General features: G+C 44.5%; 1 protein-coding gene across 2 annotated transcripts in view; it reads left to right on the top strand.

Moving 5' to 3' along the window:
* The window catches only part of ptprn2 (protein tyrosine phosphatase receptor type N2), a 1,029,555-nt gene that overhangs the window by 370,690 nt on the left and 640,508 nt on the right, over positions 1-18,357 (top strand). For both annotated transcript variants that reach the window (XM_078537232.1, XM_078537231.1), the window contains exon 4: positions 7,064-7,172. In XM_078537232.1, the coding sequence (XP_078393358.1) occupies positions 7,064-7,172 (109 nt within the window). The remainder of the gene's footprint in view (positions 1-7,063; positions 7,173-18,357) is intronic.

The raw sequence follows: 18,357 nt of genomic DNA, 5'->3' as shown, positions 1-18,357 counted from the left end.
GGAATTTTGTGGAGTGTCCCAATCAGCTCTCCACAGTTGTGTCAAGCTGGTGACAGAAGCTCTGTTCAGGCGGGTTTATTCATTTCCGTACGGATGAGGCCAACCAGGCTGAGCGAGCCAGAGGGTTTGCAGCGATTGCTGGGTTCCCCTGTGTCCAGGGTGCAATCGGCTGCACATATCTGGCCAACAAGGCGCCAGTGGGTCAGCCGGGAGCCTTCATCAACAGGAAGGGTTTCCAATTGATGAACGTCCAGATAGTTTGTGACCACAAGACTCAGATTCTGCAAGTCTGTGCAAGGTACCATGATGCTTATATCCTGTGACACTCCCCGGTGCCGGGGCTCTTCAGTGCTCCAGCCCGACTGGATGGATGGCTGCTGGATGACAAGGGCTATCCGTTGAAAAGGCTGCATATGACGCCTCTCCGCCACCCAAAAACAAAGGCAGACATCATTTAAATAGCAGCCATGCCTCCACAAGGGCGGTGATAGAGAGAACCATAGGTCTTCTGAAGATGCGCTTCCAATGCTTGGACCGTTCAGGCGGAGCACTACAATACCCCCCAGAGCAGGTGTCACTGATCTGCTGTACTTCTGTGCTGTGCTCTCCACAATCTGGCACTGGCAAGAGGGGAGAGGATCTTGAGGCAGCTCCACAGGCCACAGAGAATGAATCCAGTGGTGAGTCAGAAGAGGAGCAACACAATGAGGAGAATGCTAAGAACATGGAGGCAGACCTCTGAATCCTTCTGGGGGGCAGGGACAACAGAGATGCCTTGATCCAACCCTCCGTCAGCAAGGCTGCCAAAGATGTGCTTCCGCCTCATGTCAGGGCTGCCGCCTCCATCCCGGATTTTTGAAATGACCCCTTCCTTTGAACCCAAAGTCCACTCAGTTCCTCTACAATAAAGTTTAGAGCCACTCACATCCAGCATTAGATACTGCACCTACAAAGCACGTGAAGCATACTCAGGCCATTAAGACAAAAGCAAAATTTATATCATGTTGACACTCACATCAAATGAGCATAACAATATATAGTGTTAATGGCCACACCAGTAAACATGTTAACAAAACATGGCAGAGCAGAAGATTACCCCGGAACAGTCCTTCTTGTACTCATGGTGCCTTAAACTTATGTTTGTGAGTGCTACATCTACATCTGGACACTTTATTCCAGGACGCAGTCACACACCTTAGGAAGAGTCTTCTGATTTGGTCAGTGGTCAGGGACAGGAGGGTGTGACAGCAAGTGAAGCAGGTTAGGGGACTCAGAGGGCAGGAGTGCAGGAGCCTTGGCCCTTACAATTGTCCAACATGCTGGCACTGGCATTGGAGACAGCCTGCTAACTCTGCTGTCTCGTTGGATTTGATGACCTTGGCGGTCGTCCTCCGGCCAGTGGAGCCTATGCTGGCTCCACCTGGGAGGGAGTGGGCAGTGGCACAGCTGGCATCTCCCCACTTGTCGCAGCCCCAACAGATGCCACGGTCACGGGAGCAGAGGGGTAGAGGAGCTGCTGCCGTCATCCAGAGCGCCATGAGAGGAGCTCACGGAGATGACAAGCAGCTCGTGCACCATTGTGAGGTCGCTCTGGACCTCCCTGCTCGCCATTGATGGATGGACACCTTGCTGGGATACTGGGTACCTCATCCATCTCCCACACTGGCACTGACCGCCTGAGGTCATTGCCTGTGTGAGGGCTTGCAGGTCCGAGCGCAGCCCCAGGAACCCCTGATTCTGTCCCTGGTGTTGCCTCTCCATGAGAGTCGCCACTCTCTCAGGGAGGAGGAGGCAGTGTGCTCGGCGATGAGGGTTCATGTTCCGCATGGACTCCCCCACAACAGAGACCATGGCACTCATACCCTCATGGATCCCGGCCAGATCTTTCACAAGCCAGTTATAGTTAAATACTGCACTCAACAGGTAGTGAAACCAGTCACATCTTTTCCAGTTTAAATGTCTTCCTGTTTTCATGGCAAGTTAGCTCATCTACACTGCGGACCCCGCTCTCATCCACACAAGCTGAAAAAACCTTAAACCTGTTGGACAATTGCAAGGGCCGAGGCTCCTGCACTCCTACCCTCTGAGTCCCCTAACCCGCTTCACTTGCTGTCACACCCTCCTGTCCCTGATCACTGACCAAATCAGAAGACTGTTCCTAAGGTGTGTGACTGCGTCCTAGAATAAAGTGTCTAGGTAACTTTCCCCCTCCCTAATATGCCGCAGTGTTTGCTACTCAGTCTCCAGCTAAATAACTCGGAGCTGAAGTTCCTGTAGCTGCAAAGACTTACTGCAAATGTGTTTGCCTTGGGTCACACCGATATCCATAAGCTCCCACATCCTGCAATTGCAACACATCACCTGCCCTGCCATCTTCAATATGTGTTAATTAATTAATAATTGCTAATTAATTAATAATTAATAAAGCCTACACCTCCCAATAGGTTTTGGCACTGCCAGTAAACTTTACAATTCTGATAAAACAACACAGTACTTACAATACTGATAAAACTAATAACACCAGTTACAGGTTTACCTGCTTCTGCTGCACCAAAGTGAAAATCAAATACTGGAGACTGAAAAAGAAGAAAAAAAGCACCTCCTACCCCACCTTCATCGAACTCTCCACTCAACACCTCCTCGCCACTCTTCACCAAACTTCCCACTCAACACCTCCTCTCCGCTCTTCACTGAACTCCCCACTCAGCACCTCCTACCCCACCTTCACCGAACTCCCCACTCAGCATACTTTACTTCTTGCAGTAAACCTTACCTAAAGCACCTATTTCCTCCTATGCACCGAATTCCCACTTTGAGCCAAATTTCCAAGTATACTCACTCAGTCTCTGTCTCTCTCTGGCCAAAGTCTCCTCTCTCTGCTCATTTGCCTCTTTTTCCATTTTCTTCCTTAGTAAAGACAGGTGCAAAGTATTAATTTAATAACTCAGCCATGCCTCCTGCCTCCATGTGTAAATCCCCTTTTTGATCCCAAATCAGCCCTACTCCCCCTCTTTCCACCCTTTTACTATTTATATTCCTGTAGAAGACTTTAGTACTGTTGTTATGTTGTCTGCCGATCTCCTTTCCTTCTCCCTCTTTGCTTCTCCAATTTGCTTTTTCATCTCCCCTCTGAACCTTCTATATTCAGCCTGGTTCTCAACTGTATTTTCTACCTGACATCTGTCATATGCATATTTTTCCTTCTTTATCTTAATTTCTGTCTCCGCCCCTCACTTGGGGTAAAGTCCTGCCTTATAGAGGTTCCGGCCAATCAGATCTGTAGTCCCAGCAGCGCCAGAAGCTGCAGTCCTGAGATTCTAAGTCACGGGAGTCCAGGACCAGGTAAATGTGGGTGTCTCAGGGTGGAAAAGGGAGGTGAGGCCCAGGATCATGGGCAGAGTGGGGGTGGGGCTGCTGGTAGAGAGGCCAGGGAGCACCCGTACAGGCCCGACTTTTTCGGAGGGAGGGAGGGCGCACCTGATGTTGAAAGGAGGCTGTTGATGACTGTTGCCTGAGGCCTGAGCAGGCCTACTTTCTGGGCTTCCCCCCCCTGTCCCTGAACTCCTCTTGCCAGCCTGGAAGTTGAAGCTGGGTGGAAAACAGCCCTTACGTAGTCATTAATTGGCCAACATAAAATTGTGGAGAGGTGGAACGTGCGGGAGCCCAGTGTGAATGCCATCCAAGACATTTTATGGCCCACCCCACCTGCAAACCTGCTAGCAGGTGAACGTAAGAGTCTGCCCGCAGTGTGGCTTTCGCCCATCGAGAGGCACTACAGACCATGATCTTCACTGTGAGGCAAGTTCAAGAAAATGCAAGGAACAGCACCAACTGCTGCACACGGTCACTTTGACCTCATGAAAGCCTTTGGCCTTGTCAATCACAAAGGCTTATGAAATATCATCCTCAAATTTGGCTGGCCATTGTCACCATCCTCCGCCAACTCCACATTGACATGCAAGCCGTGATCCTCACCAACTGGACCACCACAGAGCCTTTCTCATTGAAGACTGGGATCAAACAAGGTTGTGTCATTGCACCAAATCTCTTCTCCCCATTTTCCTCACTGCAATACTGCACCTCAGCTGCAGCGAATTATCCACAGGTATGGAGATAATCTACAGAACAGACAGGAAACTGCCGCCTAATCCAAAACTAAAACCGCTCCAACCTCAGGCACAGAGCTGCAGTATGCAGATGAAACTTGTGTGTGTGCTCATTCAGAAACTGATTCCAGGTCATTGTCGACTCTTTCTCTGTAGCATATGAGAAAATGGGCCTTTCACTAAATACCCAGAAAACTAAGGTCCTCTTCCAAACAGCTTCCACAGCATAACAACTCCCCCATTGATTAAGATCAACGTCGAGATCCTGGAAAATGTGGACCGCTTTCCGTATCTTAGGAGCTTCCTTTTGACGAATGCAGTCATAGATGATGAAATTTATCATTGCCTCCTTCAGCTGACTGAGAAAAAGAGTATTTGAGGACCAGGATCTCAAATTCAAGACTAAAGTCATGGTTTACTGGGCAGCAGTGATCCCCACACTCCTTTCTGGATAACCTACAGAAGGCACCTCAAAACTGAAGGCGCCTCAAAGCTCAAACCTGAATGCATGTAGCATTCGAAACAAAACAGATAAGCTGATAGCACAAATAGAGATTAATAAGTGCAATCTAATAGCCATTTCAGAGATGTGGCTGCAGTATGGCACAGAACTGCCTCAGGGAGCTGAAGAATGTGGAAAATAAAAAATAAAGAATTTAAAAATGTTAATAACATGTCACATGAGCAGGGACATGTTAGAAATTAGTTTGAAAAATGTTTATTTTTCTTTTAATCGCTGATTGAAACCTCATCCAGCCCGTGGATGAGGTTTTGCAAAAAGTCCAAAGGCCGCTTGGCCTTTTTGCCTGCCCGCCAACCATAAGGTTGGACGGGCAATGGAAGATTTCATTTAATTAGAACTTTAATGGCCTTTAATAGGCCTGTTAATTGTCGGCGGGCGTGCTGCCAACTCCCACATGTGCCTGCCGACCGAAATATAGCGCGAGTGCAAGATGACGTTGGGACACTTGCCCGACGTCATTGCGCGTCATTTTATGCTCGTACGGGTCGGGCGGGCTTCTGCCCGATGATGACAGCGTTCTGCCCAGAGAAACCGAAAGCAGTTTGAGTTCAGTTGGCCATCATGCTGTAAGTTAAAGGGAGCAGCTTAAGTCTCTCTGTAGCTGACATACTAGCAGACGACTGAGGGAAATAAGTCTAAGAAGCTTAGTTGAGTTGCTCTAAAGTTAAAGTAACAGTGAATATCAAGTGAGTTCTGGATCTCATGGGAGATACCAAGTTGTCAGCAATCTACTGGGAGAGGGAACTGCAGAGAGAGTAGATTTCCCAAAAGAACCGAAAGGTCCCATGGCCATAGAGTCGGACAGAGAGGAGGAGTCCCAAGAAGACCTTCAAGTCAAAGGAAGAACAGGAGTCTGGAAAAGGTCCTATTTTGTGGAAGCGACAGTAAGGAGCAGAGAGGAAGGCTCCCAGCTTCAAGCTTAAAGGGAAAAAGCTGCGGGAAGCAGATTTAAAACGATACAGGCATGCAAGGAGCTAGAAGGTCCAAGTAGATAGCTGAAGGCCTGTAACTCCTTACTATGGGCATGTGAAGCAGTGATGTATTGTTGACAGCTAACTCAGAGAGAGTGCATGGAAGAAAGCTTTAATGCATGCGGTGATCCAGCGGAGAGGGACATCAGAAGGTGAGCTCGAAACCCTGAGGGTGGGTGGACACATGCAGAAGGCGCCTGAGAGAAAACATCGGTTTGGGAGAAGATTCCTAAGTGGTTTCTTTGAAAGTGGAGATTGGAAGCCCCCATGTGAAAGATGGAGTTCAGTGAGACTGGTTGGTTCACGGTGTGACAGCCGTCTTGGGGGAGTGGAGAAGAGATCATAGCACCTGTCTGGAGCGGCATTTGTCACTTAGTTTCAGAGTGTGGTGTGCCTGACCACAGGTCGCCTATTGGTTTGCATGGGCTACGTAATAACTGTGAACATTAGAGTGTAAGATAGATTTTGAAACTTGTATTATCTTTGCAAATCTGTATATATCTGTAAAGGTATAGTTGCGGGTGAAGGAGTATTGTAATATGGTTCATCTTTTCTTGTTTAATAAATGTTTCATTCTTTTGTTAAAAGTTCATCATGTTGACTCCTGTGACTGTTCAGTAGCCACTCTCCGCGTATCTAAACAAAAAATAAAAGTTAGGATCTATCAAACCGGGTTCCAACCTGGGATCAGGCTTGTCCAGGAGTAACATTGGCTGGGATGATAACACAGTCTCCAGAACTGAAGAAAAGCCCATAGTGTGACTTGGTTCTATAAAATATTGAATTAACAATTACATATTTCTAAGCAGTACATTAAGCCCAAAAGTGGCCAAGCTCAAAGAGTTCCTAACCAGCAGTTCCAACTGTATACACCCGCAAAGTGTTTCCTTTGCTAACTCCTTTTTCACAAGAACAAATAAGGACTGGGACAATCTTCCACAAACCTTAATCTCCATGCCCTCTAAGGATTCATTTCAGGAAAATCTATCGAACATTTTTAATTGGCGTGGCCACTGACCGCGCTCATTCTGCGCCTCCTGTGAAAATTCCCTAGTGGACGACTATAAAGGGAAACCTTACCAAATACCAAAGGCGCTATATAAATGCCAGTCGTGTGGCAATAATTGGTTAGGACACGATTGGAGTCAGCTGTCTTAGGCACTCTGCTGCCATTTACTTTCGAAATGCTTTCGGGAAAGTGGAGAGATGAAGACTTGTTGATAATCATCTGATTGTTAATTCCATTGAACAACTAAATGAAAACGTTTAAACACAGCTTGTCTTTCGTTTGTTTGTCAGTGGCCTAAAATGCAGAGTCGTCTGAACTCACATCTGTTCACTCAAAAACAGCACAGCACTTTTGAGAAGAAAATCTAAATTTAGTAAAGTCATCTTCCAACACCAGTAGAGAAAAAGGATGATAATTATATTTTCAGTTCATTTCTGCTTTTTATTCCCGACAGGTCTAATGTGGCATGATGACACTACGCAGCAGGTAATTGCTAAAGAACTATCCAATCTCCATCAGAGCCATCACCTGCATCCTGAAACTGGTTCTTCAGACAGCTTAAGGTGAGAATTGGAAGTACTGAATGACTGTATGCCTGCTGGTAGTATGTCCTCAGTGGGGTTTCCTGTGAAGACCACTTCAAGGGGTAACCTTAATGAAATAAATAGTTATAAAGGCTGAAATTGATGAAACTGAATAGCAAGTTTAACTTAAACTACTTTACACAGGGGGTGGTGGATATGTGGAACATGATTTCCTGGGAGCAGTAGAAATGAACAATGCTAGTAAATGCAAAAGGGAACTAGATAGATATTTGATAGATAAAAAGTATTAAGAGTGAAAGATTTTTTTTAAACTTTGGGCCTGACCAGATAGAAACATAGAAACTAGAAGCAGGAGTAGGCTTTCGGCCCTTCGAGTCTGCTCCGCCATTCATTATGATCATGGCTGATCATCCAACTCAATAGCCTGCTCCCGCTTTCTCCCCATATCCTTTGATCCCTTTTGCCCCAAGAGCTATATCTAACTCCTTCTTGAAAACATACAATGTTTTGGCCTCAACTACTTTCTGTGGTAACGAATTCTACAGTCTCACTACTCTCTGGGTGAAGAAATTTCTCCTCATCTCAGTCCTAAATGGTCTACCCCATATCCTCAGACTGTGAGCCCTGGTTCTGGACTCCCTCACCATCGGGAACATCCTTCCTGCCTCTACCCTATCCTGTCCTGTTAGAATTTTATAGGTTTCTATGAGATCCCCCCATTCTTCTGAACTCCAGCGAATATAATCCTAATCGACACAATCTCTCCTCATATGTCAGTCCTGCCATCCCAGGAATCAGTCTGGTAAACCTTCTCTGCACTCCCTCTATAGCAAGTACATCCTTCCTCAGATAAGGAGACCAAAACTGCACACAATATTCCAGGTGTGGTCTCACCAAGGCCCTGTACAATTGCAGCAAGACATCCCTGCTCCTGTACTCGAATCCTCTCGCTATGAAGGCCAAAATACCATTTGCCTTCTTTACTGTCTGCTGCACCTGCACGCTTACCTTCAGCGACTGGTGTGCGAGGACACCCAGGTCTCGTTGCACATTCCCCTCTCTCAATTTATAGCCATTCAGATAATAATCTGCCTTCCTGTTTTTGTTACCAAAGTGGATAACCTCATATTTATCCACATTATATTGCATCTGCCATGCATTTGCCGTCTCACTCAGCTTGTCCAAATCACATTGAAGCATCCCTGCATCCTCCTCACAGCTCACCCTCCCACCCAGCTTTGTGTCATCTGTAAATTTGGAGATATTACAATTAATTCCCTCATCTAAATCATTAATATATATTGTGAATAGCTGGGGTCCCAGCTAGTCACTGCCTGCCATTCGGAAAAAGACCCGTTTATTCCTACTCTTAGTTTCCTGTCTGCCAACCAGTTTTCTATCCATCTCAGTACGCTACCCTCAATCCCATACGCTTTAATTTTACATGTTAATCTCTTATGCGGGACTTTGTTGAGAGCCTTCTGAATGTCCAAATAAACCATATCCACTGACTCCCCCTCATCAACTCTACCAGTTACATCCTCGAAAAATTCCAGTAGATTTGTCAAGCATGATTTCCCTTTCGTAAATCCATGCTGACTCTGTCCAATTCTGCCATTGTTTTCCAAGTGCTCAGCTATTAAACCTTTTATAATGGACACTAGAATTTTCCCCACTGCCAACATCAGGCTGACTGGTCTATAATTCCCTGTTTTCTCTCTACCACCCTTTTTAAATAGTGGGGTTACATTAGCTACCCTCCAATCTGTAGGAACTGTTCCAGAGTCTATAGAATCTCGGGAGATGACCACCAATGCATCCAATATTTCTAGGGCCACTTCCTTAAGTACTCGGGGATGTAGATTATCAGGCCCCGGGGATTTATCGGCCTTCAATCCCATCAATTTCCCCAACACCATTTCCTTACTAATACCGATTTCTTTCAGTTCCTCCCTCCCACTAAACCCTGTGTTCCCCAACATTTCTGGTAAGTTATACATCTACAAGATGGACCACAGTGATCTTTTCAGTGCCTCCATATTCCTAATTTCACACCTACTGTTCCTGGATATACTTGATAATGTTAATAAATGATGTTGCCTACTTAATATGACAACCAAATATTTTTTTTCCTCAGATTTCTGAAAGGGAAGTCATGTTTAACAAATTTAATAAACCGTTTTGAAGAGGTGACTCTGTTTGGTTAGCTAAAGGGAATAACTTAGATGTGTGCATGGATTTTCAGGTGGCATTCAAAGAGATGTCACATACGAACCTTGCCAGAAAAAAATTGGGCGTGTGATATAAGAGGAAATGCAGCATCGTGGAGAAAAATTTGGTTGACACACAGGAAATAGTTTGTGTAAATGGGAGTTGATCAGACTGGAGGAAAGTTGGAAGTAGTTACCACAGTGATCAGTGCTAGTTATAGTTTTAGCTCTTGGTGTAAACAGATGGTTTGATCCTGGACGTAGCAAGTACACAGTTGCCATTTTTAAAAAATTATTAATTCACGGGATGTGGGCATCACTGGCTAATCCAGCATTTATAGCCCATCCCTAATGGAAAAGGTGGTGGTGAGCCACCTTCTTGAACAACTGCAGTCCATGTGGTGTGGGTACACCCAAGTGCTAGTAGGGAGGGAGTTCCAGGATTTTGACCCAGCGACAGTGAAGGAACAGTGATATGGTTCCAATTGTGTACAATCTACAAGATGGACTGCAGGGACTCAACAAGTCTCCTTAGACAGGACCTTACAAACCCATGACAGCTACCATCTAGAAGGACAATTAAGGGCAGTAGACACATGGAAACACCACCACCTAGAAGTTCCCCTCCAAACCACTCACAATCCTGACTTGGAAATATATCACCATTCCTTCATTGTCACTGGGTCAAAATCCTGCATCTCTCTTCTCAACAGCACGGTGGGTGTACCTATTACACATGGACTGCAGTGGTTCAAGAAGGAAGTTCACCACCACCTTCTCAAGGGCAATTAGCAATGGGCAATAAATGCTGCCTTAGCCAACGATGCCCACATCCCATAAATGAACAAAAAGGTCAGAATGGTGTGTGGCTTGGAGGGAAACTTGCAGGTGGTGGTGTTCCCATGTGCCTGCTGTCTTGTCCTTCTAGATGGTAATGATTGTGGGTTTGGAAGTTACTGTCTAAGGAGCCTTGGTGAGTTCCTGTAGTGCATCTTTTTTTTTTATTCATTCATGGGATTTGGGCGTCACTCACTAGGCCAGCATTTATTGCCCTAGTTTAGAGGGCATTTAAGTGTCAATCGTATTGTTGTGGGTCTGGAGTCACATGGAGGCCAGATCAGGTAAGGATAGCAGATTTCCTTCCCTAAAGGACATTAGTGAACCAGATGGGTTTTTACAATATTCGACAATGGTTTCATGGTCATCATTAGACATTTAATTCCAGAATTTTATTGAATTCAAATTCCACCATCTACCACGAGATGGTACACACTGCTGCCACTGTTCGTCGGTGGTGGAGGGAGTGAATGTTTGTGGAAGGGGTGCCAATCAAGGGGGCTGCTTTGTCCTGGATGGTGTCGAGCTTCTTGAGTGTTGTTGGAGCTGCACTCATCCAGGCAAGTGGAGAGTATGCCATCACACTCCTGACTTGTGCCTTGTGGATGGTGGACAGGCTTTGGGGAGTCAGGAGGTGAGTTACTCGCTGCAGGATTCCTAGCTTCTTACTTGCTCTTGTAGCCACAGTATTTGTATGGTTAGTCCAGTTCAGTTTCTGGCCAATGGTAACCCTCCAGGATGTTGATAGTGGGGGATTCAGTGATGGTAATGCCATTGAATGTCAAGGAGCGATGGTTAGATTTTCTCTTGTTGGAGATGGTCATTGTCTGGCACATGTGTGGTGCGAATGTTGCTTGCCACTTGTCAGCCCAAACCTAGATATTGTCCGGGTCTTACTGCATTCGGACATGGACTGCTTCAGTATTTGAGGAGTTGCAAATGGTGCTGAACATTGTGCAATCGTCAGCGAACATCCCCTTTTCTGACCTTATGATGGAGTGAAGGTCATTGATGAAGCAGCTGAGGATGGTTGGGCCTGGGACACTACCCTGAGGAACTCCTGCAGTGATGTGCTGGAGCTAAGATGTTTGCTGGTGACACAAAAGGAGCAGGTTCAGCAATCAGCAAAGAAGGGTTAAAAAAAACTAAAGGAATATCTAAACATGCTTGTGGGATGTTTTGCTATATTAAAGGTGATATATCAGTCCAAATTGCTGTTGATAAATGGGCAGTCAAGTTGAAGATCAAATTTATTTTGGATAAAGTGTGAGATTTTTTGGGGATATGACTAATTTAGAACTGGAAAAAGAGACCGGAGCTGTTGAAAAGGGCTTTGGGGTCCTTTTGAAAAATAGGACATAGTACCCTAAGTAGCATGCTTAAATAGTTCTTGCCAATTTTAAGTGGTGGTGCTGGATGCCTCAGTGAACCCCTGATTCAAAATGGTGATGGACAAATCCTGTGCATGGAATGGACATGTGAGATCACGACACATCTTTCAGTCCCTTGGTGCTCATTCTTTGGAGTTAAACTGAGTGTTTTCAACTTACCAGTCACCCCTTATGATTCTATTTTAACATAAGTGCCTGAAGACATCTTTTCATGTTTTTTTTTCCCATTGTTCTCACATTTTAAAATTGATGACTTAAGGTTTGTTAATTCTTCTCTCCTAGCTGGACTGTAGTATCTTATTGCCTGGCATTAAGGCAAATGTGTTGGTTAGGATATTTATGTGAATCATTGGAAAGTTAGAAATGTGTTTACAGGACAAAGGTTTGCTAATGAAATACAATCTTACAAGGAAGCTCTGAGAATAGAATATTTCAGATACACAACTGCAGCAGTCCCAGTCCACACATCAATTTTGATGTTGAGTTTCTTTGGTTGTGATAATTGTATTGTACGTTTTAGGACGATGATAGAAAAGGACGATAGGCAATCCAGAGCAAGAATAATTAACCGACTTTGATGGGGCAAGAACGGTGCTGGGCCAGATAGAGTGGAATGAAAGATTGGCAGGAAAATCTGTAGCTGAACAATGGGCTACCTTCAAAAAAGAATAGGTTCGGGCACAGTCAAGGTATATTTCATCGCAGCTTGAGATAGCACTCTGCTAAATTACAAGTGTTCAGCATATTTATACTTTACTGATCACGTACATCTCTGGCATCAGGTACATCCCACTTTTCACCCAAGCGGAGACCTTCCTAACTAAGCTGGGACCTTAGTCCTTCTGTCCTTCCCCTATCTGTTGAAGAGCAGACTTAATCTTAGTTGTTTTCCAACCTAAATCTCCAGTCTGACTCCCAGGACACCCAATCTATCTTATTTTTAATTCCTTCATGTCCAGTCTAGCTCCCAGGACCTTGCTGGTGATTGCAAGCTCTGCGGGTGTTCAAAGTTCATCTGGCTTAACTGTTTAACTGTTGATTTACTGGTTTGTGCTGGCCTGCCTGTAGATTCTAATTTAAGTAATTCATTCCCTTATAATGAATTCTCCCTTACCAGAAACTCTCATTTACTTTCTTCCTCCTAACAGTCCCCCATTTTGGCCCTTGGCCTAGCCCAAGGTAACCAGCTATAGTGATACTGTCCGTCCCTTTACGCGCCGCTGCCCATTGATGCTGGCCAGTCATCCAGCTTTGGGTTGTAAAAGGTACCGTCAGACCATCTGTATCATCTGGCCCTTCAATTCAGGCCTCTGGCTTACTAAATTTCTTCTCCACCTGCTAAGACTCCCCCAGCACCACCTCTTTTGCCACCTTCGGGTACGATGAAGCGAGTATGTTAAATTTATAACTAATATCAGCTGAATCACAACCAGGGCATGGGAGATAACCCGAATCCACGGGTGTAATTGTACATTTGAGCCCCAATTCCACAGATCCTCCCACCATGTGGAGGAACCTATTTGCTCGATATCCTCTTTCAAGGCTCTAACCTGTTGCTGCAGTGTATAGTACGTTCTATATATCTGCTGAGCCTGTCTCCATATCGCGGTTAGGTGCTCTGGTAATAAGGGAATTTCATAGGAGAACTGGTTCAAATACTCTGTCAGGTTATCCTTAAGGCTTTCCATGACCTGAATAGCAGCCACTCCTTTCCTGCATATTTCGACCAGTTCCACCTTCCCCACCCTTGCCGGCATCTGCGGGTGTAGGCACACTGAATGATTGTGGATGGGGCACATCCCGTTGCTCCTGTACTGGATCTTTTGCTGCCACGTGGTAATACAATATTTCCCATTCCCCATATATGCAACATGGGTCGGTTCTTTTGCAGTCCATTTAGTTCCATTGTACAATTTGCTGCTGCTTTAAATCCGCTTCTTCCGTCTCATATATTGGATGTGCCCATACTACTGCGGTGGTTTCTATACTACACCCTTCTAATGTGGTGCTAATTATATTCCCTTCTATGTCTACTGTATATGACTGAATGTCATGGTACCTAATATAATAATCTCCCCCTATCACCCCAATATTTTCTACTCCATGTAATGTTCTGCTGGGTGTTGACATAGGTATAACAGGTATCACTAAGACAATTAGCATATTATTATTCACTATACATTCAACATACATTCTACATACACGTGTTAAACCTCTGAGCTGGCAACCAGTCAAGTCACGATCCTTATGTCATGAAAGATTAAATAAATGTTCATTAGTTACCCATAAAGGAACTATCCCTTCATTAATCTGTCTTAAATTCTCTCGGGCTTGTTTCAGTGCCCAGGATCCATAGGTGCTGCAAACATAATTTCTGCTTGCTTCATCTGAAATATTTTTCCCTATCCCAATCAGTTTATTGATCGTCCACGCATGACCTTCAAGCACGGTAGCCAGGTTTTGAATTAATTATGTCATGTCCTGGTCTGTATTTAATTGGGTGTTGTGAATTCCCTGTCCCCGTTCTAAAATTTCCTTAAGCTTGGAGCTCAAGGTCCGGACCTTCTGGTCAACAGTTGCCAGGTTCTGAATTAACCACTGATGTCCCTGTATTGAATATAGTAGCTGCATCATTTATCAGGCCACGCTTAACTCGGTTCCTTCCCAAACCTGATCGCATCCCGCCGTTGAACTAAGATGCTTCAGTCATCAGCTGGCCCATCAGAGCCGTATATAGTGTTCGAATACGGGTTGAGCACCACTGGGGCGGGGAAATTCCGGATATGTTCAAGACTACGGGTACCAGCTCGTGATGTACATTATCATACAAAACTTCTGATTAACCATTCGTCGGTCCTGGATGCATAGTCGGACAAGGTGGGTCAGTCGGTGTGGTTTGAGAGGCTTCAATTATCTCTGCTCGGACTGTGGACGTAGAAGTGGGAGGTGGCTGGGTAGTGGTACTAATCTTCTCTTTTGAGCGGACCTCTCACGCCCAATCTGAAGCAACCCTTACTACAATTCAAAAGCACTTGTTCTCCTACTGTTACATTTATCATTCCCCGTTGCGTGTCGCATTCGGCACTGTCCGTGCTGTGCCAAAGTTCCTCCTGCGGTACGGGATGAGCAGTGATGATCCCCGACCTTGTTGCCAGTACTGACACGCCCATGACCAGGATCGTAAACCCCGTGGAGACATTAACATCGGCTCCCATTGTCCTGGTTACTGCTTGGTCAATTGTCATGTATCTTTAACTGTATGTAATGTCTCCAATTACTTCCCATTCTTATATCTACAAGTGCCCACTTTTCACCTGTCATAATTACCTCCTATGGTCCATGCCCATTCGCTCTGGGCTTACCTTGACCATCACCTTATTCCCCACTTGGAGGGGGAGGGGGTCCATTGTTGCTCTTTGGATTTGCCTATTTCCATATCCTTAATCTCCTGTCAGTCTCTGACTTCCTTCCTTAACTCATGCAATTGCTTACTCATTTCCCTCAAATAGTCTCGCACCCTTCCTTTTAGTAGTCCTACATCTCCCCCTCCTACTATGATTCCCTTGGGTAACTGCATTGCTCCCCTTGTCATTAGTTCAAATGGGGTGAACCCGGCAGTCCTGCTTGGGGTAGCCCTAAGGCACATTAGAATATTGGACTGTTCCCTGTCTCTTGAATGGCTTTTGCGATTGATGTTTTTTTTAAAAGTTCAGTTCATCCTTTCCACCATCCCCGTGCTATGTGGTTGGTAGGGAATGTGGAATTTCTGTTTAAATTTAAACTTATACATTTCTTTAATGACTCTTCCTGTGAAATGAGTTCCCTGAATCCATCTGGATAGGCACCTCCCTCTCCTTCCAGTCTACTGTCTCCTGCTGCTGTCCCACGTCGGACATCAATTCCTTAAACTGCCTACACAACTCTACAATGCACCTTCCTATCCTATCTTTCAATGGCTCAGTATCTTCACTTCCAGTGATGGTTCTCTCTGGGAGCCGCTTAACTCTGTATTCATGGTGTTAATCCTGTGGTCTTACTTTTTGTAGCTCGCAGGCGCATTAATATAGTCAGTAATAATCTATTTAGCCTTTTTCCAGCTTTCCCTTTACCTGTATCCATCTTGTGGTAAATTGTTGTTAAGTGTTATTTCTCCTTACCTTTCAATTGCCTGAACTACAGATTCCACATAGTTTTGCCTCTAAGTTTTTTTTTCTGACCATGATCATCCTAAGATTCTCTTGAGTTCAATTTCTCTATTGTCTTGATCGTTTATAATGTTTCCTTACTCTTTAAGCCGTATTAACTATTCCATGTCAACAAGGATCTCTGTCTCTAGATCTTTGCTTATCTCCCCCTGTGCGGTTCCAATGTCTCAGTTGATGGCCAGATTATCAAATTCAGTTCCTTTAAAACAGTTTGTATATTGTGTCCTCTTTCCCTAACTCTTTCTCCTATTTGCCTCATACCATTTTACACATGCAACAGCTAGCATCTTATCGTGTTCAGGTTGCCTGGAGGGACTTTAAAGTCCAATGAAGTATTCTCATAAGTTTTAAAAACAGAAATCAGGCATTGACATGTTTTGCTTCCTTATCTTCTTCTCAAACAACATTTTATTGTCTCAAAAGTAACCCACTAAATTGTGTCTGACCCGTTTCTTAGAATTACCCCAGATTCATTAACTGGGCAAAAAATTGGATTTCTGCCAAACTTTGTCAAGGTCTTGAGCTTAACTTCATATTTTGGTAACAGACTTACAAATACAAAAACTTGCAGCAGTTGAATTAGTGCCAACTGTAGTCAAAAACCCTTTAAAATGAAAATTCCCTTTTGAGGACTTTATCACGAACCAAACCTCAAAATTTAAACCTTGTAAGAACTGTAATTTACACTATTAAAATTAAAACAACCTCTTTTTCATGTGTAATGATTTGTATCCAGATTAGAAGTCGCAAATGTTTATCGATACATTCTTTATCTTTGGGAGTATCCTCGTTATTCAAAGTAACCTGTTAAATTACACTGCACTTTACATCTCAAGATTGTCCCAAATTCAAATTACAGTGCTGTTGGAATGCAGATTTCCTTTAATATTTAATTCATCTCTTCAAAAGAAACCCCTTTTTATCCATTGGAACCACCTAGACTGTGTGTTTATGCCTTTTGGTTTTCCTAGAATCCTTTGAACTTCAGGCAGTTTTTTCCCCTCAGAATTTTAGAATACCAACTCGTATGTATCAATCCCAATCAGCTTGGAAGCTGGTGATACAAGTCTGCAAGGGGGTGGTACAAAGGTTGGTTCATCTAACCCTGTTTTAGCTTTACAATGCCTTCAAATTGCGATTTTTGCTCGAAATCGCAACTCAAACCTGACACTCAAAACTTTGGAATGTTTTGGTATACTTTTTCTTTAATATGAGCTTTCAACTCTAAAATGCTGAACTACACACACAAATGACAAGTTAAGGAAGGAAACACATTAAAGCTCACATACAACTGTTTCTTTGCACACAAACAAATATATATATTTAGAGGTATGTATTTATGTTCCTATAATATTGAACTTAACGACTTAAAACTCTTGATAAAAACAAAAAGCTAAAAGCTACTGCGGATGCTGGAAATCCAAAACAAAAACAGAATTACCTGGAAAAACTCAGCAGGTCTGGCAGCATCGGCGGAGAAGAAATCAGTTAACGTTTCGAGCCTTCATGGCCCTTCGGCAGAACTGAAGCATAGTTAGAAGAAGGGAGAAATATAAATTGGTTTGGGGGGTGGGGGTGGTGGGGTCTCTCTCTCCCCCCACCACCCCCCCCCCCCTACTTTAAACCAATTTATATTTCTCCCTTCTTCTAACTATGCTTCAGTTCTGCCGAAGGGCCATGAAGGCTCGAAACGTTAACTGATTTCTTCTCCGCCGATGTTGCCAGACCTGCTGAGTTTTTCCAGGTAATTCTGTTTTTGACTTAAAACTCTTACTCTAAATGAAACATCAAGTAGCAGTGGGGGGAATAAAGGGATCTTGGAGGCTCCACCTATAGGGACAATCAAACTGACAGAAGCTCACATTTCCTCTGCTCCTGCATGTCACAGCTCATTAACCCTCCTTTTCTCTCTTTCTCTCTCTCTCTCTCTCTTTCTCTCTCTCTCCAGCACAAGCAGCTCTTGTAACTTAGATCAATTCATTTTTTAAGTTACAGAAAATTCAGTGGCGGACCTTTCAGGTCCCAATCATCCTTCCACATTTCCTTGATTAATTTTGACCATTGTTCTGCTCTGAATCCCGGGATGGAGTCCCCAATCGAGTTCCGTAGCACTTTCCTGTTTTGCTGACAGCATTCTATATTGTTTGTCTCTGCACAATTAATTAATGTGGCTCTGACAACTTAGTTATTCGCGGTTAAATTAGGGGTCTGGCTTCCCTGTGTGGCTTTGATTATGGCTATATTTCAAACTGTAACCCGCCAGCATGGCTCTGCCTCCTCTTAACTGGGGTCTGGCCTCCCTGCGTGGCTTTGGTTATGATTATATTTCAAACTGTAACCTGCCAGCATGGCTCCACCTCCTGCTTCGGGTAGTGGTCTGGCCTCCCTAAGCGGCTTCGGCACCGCTAGCCTGCCAGCACAGCTCTTGCCTCCTACCCTGGCGCCTCTTCTCCCTGCCCTGTCCTGAGTCCTCCTCCCGATTCTTTGATACTCGGCAGGACTATTCTCGGGTAGCCTTACTGCACTAACTGCGGGTGGTAAATAAAGTATACTCAACCAC

The sequence above is a fragment of the Cetorhinus maximus genome, chromosome 3, assembly GCF_964194155.1.
Source record: "Cetorhinus maximus chromosome 3, sCetMax3.hap1.1, whole genome shotgun sequence".
NCBI classification, from domain to species: domain Eukaryota; kingdom Metazoa; phylum Chordata; class Chondrichthyes; order Lamniformes; family Cetorhinidae; genus Cetorhinus; species Cetorhinus maximus.
This window is presented reverse-complemented; position numbering and strand designations above follow the sequence as displayed.